This window comes from Lathyrus oleraceus, chromosome 4 (genome assembly GCF_024323335.1).
Source record: "Lathyrus oleraceus cultivar Zhongwan6 chromosome 4, CAAS_Psat_ZW6_1.0, whole genome shotgun sequence".
NCBI classification, from domain to species: domain Eukaryota; kingdom Viridiplantae; phylum Streptophyta; class Magnoliopsida; order Fabales; family Fabaceae; genus Lathyrus; species Lathyrus oleraceus.
The window spans coordinates 193,941,380-193,946,656 of record NC_066582.1 but is presented as its reverse complement, the minus strand read 5'-3'; the positions used below and the strand labels follow the sequence as shown (position 1 = coordinate 193,946,656).

The 5,277-nt window shown below is 33.8% G+C and overlaps 1 protein-coding gene across 1 annotated transcript; it reads left to right on the top strand.

Moving 5' to 3' along the window:
- The first annotated feature begins 421 nt into the window (after nucleotides 1–421).
- On the top strand, nucleotides 422–5,065 carry LOC127074475 (phosphoglycerate mutase-like protein 4). The gene is made up of 7 exons (XM_051015800.1): nucleotides 422–661; nucleotides 756–834; nucleotides 1,686–1,736; nucleotides 1,830–1,940; nucleotides 3,605–3,736; nucleotides 4,274–4,349; nucleotides 4,580–5,065. The coding sequence occupies exons 1-7, from the start codon at nucleotides 456–458 to the stop codon at nucleotides 4,801–4,803; spliced, it is 879 nt and encodes a 292-aa protein (XP_050871757.1). The 5' UTR covers nucleotides 422–455; the 3' UTR covers nucleotides 4,804–5,065.
- Nucleotides 5,066–5,277: the final 212 nt, after the last annotated feature.

The window sequence follows — 5,277 nt, the reverse complement described above, 5'->3', positions numbered from 1 at the left end:
ATCTCTTCAATTGTTTGTTCTTCTTCATCCTTCAATCAAACATACCAACATTGTGAATCCTTCGAATCCTTCTTCTCCCTTCTTCGTTCGTCCTTGCGTTGCTCTCCTCCTTTGTTCGTCCATGCGTTCCTCGACGATCCCTTATTCGTCCGTCCTTGGGTTCCTCTCCTTCCTTATGCGTTTAGGGATTTAGGGATTTATATATCTTCCATTTCTCCTTCGTCTCTTATTACTAATTTATTTTTAAATTACTTTTAAATTATTCCCGATCGTTTCAATCATAATCGTAGAGATCGAAATATGATTCAGCCTACCAAATTTAACATTAATCACAAATAAATCAACTAGCCCCTCGGCTAGATTGCATATTAAAAAAATGTTCTAATAAATGATAGAAAAAATTAATTGAATAAATCAATTTTTTAACCATTATTTCATGAATTTTCTTCGGACCAATGAGAACTTGTGATATAGCCGGCGTGTTTAGGAGCATTCAGTTGAGAAACGCACTAGGAAGAAGCAACGAAGAAAACGTCTACGCACCTCTTTCTTATTCTTCTTTGCGCCTCCAATCACCAAAACCACGCACATTTCACTCTTTCACTCTAACTCGCTCCTTCACAATGGCCGAGTTTTCCATCAACCATTCAACCAATTCCAGGTTCGTATTGAAATCAAATCATTTGTATCCATATTTCTTACTCAAATTTCCTCAATCGTTCTCAAACTAATTCGGATTATTATGCTTGTTATAGCTCTCCTCATCCAAATTACGCTGAGATTGTAGTGGTGCGTCACGGTGAAACAGCGTGGAATGCTATCAGTAAAATCCAGGTAGGTTTTTGTTTTCTTTTTTATCTTTTCACCTTCGGCTCAGAATCTTGAATTCCGTCAATTGAATGTTGCATTTCTTTAACATCTGTTTCGGTAAGCAAAAGCATTTTCAGTGAGATATAGCGGCGGAACAAAATTAATAATTAATTTCATTTTGTTGTTGCATTGAACAAATTTGTTTATGATTCTAAAGATTATCACATCATATGCTATTAAATATTGTTGAGTTTCACTTCTTTGAAGTTAGAGAAAGAGGCAAAAGTGTAGAGTTTATAGGCATTTGATTGGAAAAGAAATCAAAAGTTAGGTTGGTACTGGTTTCGATCTGGAGACAATAATCTGAAGTCATGTCATTGTCGTAAGTGTTTATTGGCATAGTTTCGTATGAATTTCTTTCGGAAGTGCAGTTTATGAGGATTCGAGGCATTTGGAAACTGGACTTTGACTTGTTTTGCATTATCTCAGTTTTGTAATTCGTTTTTTGTTGTATACTGAGTGGTTGCTGAACTCTAATGGTTTCTTTAATGTACTGATGACTGTGTATGCAGTGCACAGATAGGTGTATGAATTTATGGGTTAATCTTTGTACTTCTTGTGCTTTTGATTAGTTTGAGATTAACCAAAAATGTTGCAAAATGCACCAATTTTCCTACGATGAACCTTAGAATTTACGATTAGTATAATTTTTTTAATGCATAGTTATGATGAGATGCTTTCCATGTCTAACTATTTATCCTTGTCATTCAATCAATAATTTATTTTCTTCTTGTGTACTGTTTCTTATATTTGTTGTTCCTTTTTGAGTTTTCTGGCCCTGATTATGTTCACATTCCACTAATACATGTAAACAGGGACAGCTGGATGTTGAATTAAATGAAACTGGAAGACAGCAAGCAGCTGCAGTATGTTGTATTTATGTGTTTTCTAATTTCTATTTATTTTGTTGACTTATGCTTTGATGGTTCTTTCTAATTAGTGTGAAATTTATAATTGAGGTGGGTGATAGACTCTCCAGGGAATCTAAGCTCTCAGTTATATATTCTTCGGACCTTGAAAGAGCTTTTGAAACAGCACAGATAATTGCATCCAAATGTGGAGGGGTGGAGGTTAGCAACTAGAGTCATTTTTCTACATGTTGCATATTACTAAAGTAATTCAGTTGTCATTAGATAATAACTTAGTACTTAATTATGGTTTAACATGTTCTGTGCTTAAAGTCAATGGTTTCTTTGGTTTATAGGTATTCAGACATTCGTTCTTTTTATAATTACAAGGACTGCAGTTTGACTATGCTTGGAATAATCTTGATGTTTCTTAGTAATTATTGAATACACAGTGCTGGATAATTCCTTATATAGTATTGAACTACATGGTTTACATAGGGAAGGAGTCAAATCAAACAGAGCTAGGTTGTTAATCTCGGATAGCGGCACGTAGTGCCGGACCCCCAAAATGCTATAGCGGCATAGCGGATAGGGGGATGCCCGCTATTGTGAACTTTAAAAACCAAGGTAAATACTTAACATGAATACATAAATACTTCAAATAAGTTCCAACAATTTACATAATGCCTTGAAAACAGAAGTTGCAACAACATACATAAATTCCAACAATACAATATAAGTTTCCATCAAAATCAAATTATAAATGTGTTCAAAATGACTATACCAAATTTTAAACGTAAACAAAATGACTAAATCACAACCGCCTCATCTTCACTTCTAAGTTTCACCACGTTAATATCATCTTGCTAATCACTTGATCCAACTTCAAACTCTTCTTCCACCTCCAACTCTTCATCTCCATTAGACACTAATGTAGCAAGTCTAGAGTTATGTCTAGTAACTCTTGCTGGTTCGTTAAGAATAGGTGAAGAGGAATGTGTAGAGAAATAGATGTGAATGGATGAGAAAGGGAAGAAAAAGATGAATAGGTGAAGAGGAATGTGGAAGAATGGATGAGAAAGATCCACCACTAGCTGGTTTTTCGGTTGAGAAGAATGTGGAAGAAGAAAATTTGCGAAGAGAGAGAACGGCAAATTATCCACTGCTTGCTGATTCTAGTTATGAGAGAACTGGAAATGAACTAAAGCATCACTAGGAGCTTTTATATTAGTCAAATAAAAGAGAAAAATATCAATTTGTCCTTAAAAAAATTCAAACTTACAGCATTGCCCTCATCTTCACAATAGCGGTGTTTAACAGAGAATGAAATTGAGAATGATAGGATAAATGATTGATAAATGGTGTTTTTAAGTGTTATATATGTTATAAAATACTAGTTCAAGGGTCCTATTTTTACTAATTATTTTATCAAGTCCTGATATAGTATTATAAGCCCTAGCCCAAACGAAATAAGACTACCAATCTTGATTTATTAAAGAAAAAGTCAGGAAATAACTGATAAGTAAACTCGTATATTCGCTTCCGCAATCAGATTACTAATCAATTGCGCTGTATATTCTGAAGACCTTTTAAGACTTTGTAAACACAAAAGATTCTCAGATATATTTTTTATTTGAGTTTTTGTTAACATTCCAACAGTTGGAAACAAAAAAAAATCTTATTTCTTAAATTTAATAACTGGGTATAACTTTATAAGAATATCAGTTCTAGAACTTTCTTTCTGTGTTCATGATTAAGTAAAACTATGCTTGCAATATTTTTTTTTTCAATAACATAAGTACTTAACTCTACTCATATGTAGTACAAGTGGTCTATTACCTATTCTTCTTTTTCTGAACAATATTTTCCTTCAATTGAAACTTTAGGTTATCAAGGATGCTGATCTACGGGAAAGACATCTAGGGGATCTTCAAGGCCTGGTTTATAGTGAACTGGCAAAATCTAGTCCCAAAGCATACAAGGCATTTGTGTCTAAGAACGAAGATATGGAAATACCAGTAAGTAACCATAGAAACTAACTTGTAAGCATAAATTTCGTTGGTAACAATGTAATAACATGAAGAACATATGTTTGGATTAGGCTACCAAATAGAAAATTCTTCAAGTTCAATGGGCATGTTCAAAGAATTTATCATTGTCAGTAGACGTGGCTGCATGCGGAACCTGAAGAAGCAGCTAGCAGATTTCATATTATATGACACAGTAAAACTTGATCAAAAAAAATGACATAGTAAAATATGAAATAAGAACATTTAGAAATTACATCAGTTAAACTCATCCTGTAATTTCATGGTTAGAGATCTCAAATATGAGCTATGACTAAGAACAGATTTGGGATTATAAAAGTCAGGGTTAATACCTGCTTCTTAACGTGGATATGAGGGACATACTTGTACATAAAAGTTTCATGTTATGATTTGGTGTTTGTCACTCAGTTGATGTATGATTTATAGATTATATAATAATAACAGTGAATGCCTTATGCCTTTAATTTTGCATTTTCATAACCTTGATCCATATACCATTATGTGCAGGGAGGCGGCGAAAGTCTTGTCCAACTTTATGATCGCTCCACATCAGCATTGCTTAGAATTGGCATGAAGCATATAGGTATGCTAATGTGAAAGTCCTTCCCCCATTATGGAAATTACTTTTTCCAAATAATCACTGGTGTGATCTGTGATCTTATTTATAGTTCGTGCAATTAATTCAGTGCCCTGCATGACATCCTTACTTGCCTGGCTAGATTGCTTAACATGCTAGTTACTTATATGCGTGTCTGTACAACATTTTAATCATAATGTATTCAGAATTTATGATGTTATCTATATTAATTGTAGGAGAGAGAGTAGCCGTTGTCACTCATGGAGGATTCATCAGATCACTATACAAGCGGGCATGCCCAGATGGAGGGTTTGCTGGGAAGGTACTGAACACATCTGTCAGTGTTTTTCACTTAGATGTTGAGGATAAATGGAGCTTAAAAATGTGGGGTGATGTTAGCCATTTGAGCCAAACTGAATTTCTACAGTCTGGTTTTGGGGGTGATAAAACTTCTGGATAGACCAATTTTGACTCTTCAAGTGATTGTAGTAGGTATTGATTGAGTTAAAGATGAAAATGAGTCAAAAAAAAATTATCCTTGTTATTGATGGTTCAAACCTTTTAGACCAGAAATCTTTGTTACTATGAACTTGAGATGGATGCGTGTTTAAAATTTTTGATGTCGTATTAGAAAGTGTAATAATAGTAGAAGATGGCTCATTTGGTTTACTCAGCATCGTAGGTCCTTGTGGGGTTATAGGCAAGGATGATTGATTTTTTTACCCCTTTGTGCAGTTTTATCTCTTTTATTATTCAAGGTTATCTTCCTTCTTTTTCTTGCAATAGAAGCAAGTGTTGGTCCATCCTAGATTTCGATCTATTATCTAATTTAGTAATAAAGAATTAGGAAAGGTAAGATAAGTTTGAAAAGTATTAATATCGATGATATTTAAAAAAAAACATTGAGCAAATCAATATGCAAAGGATATAATTG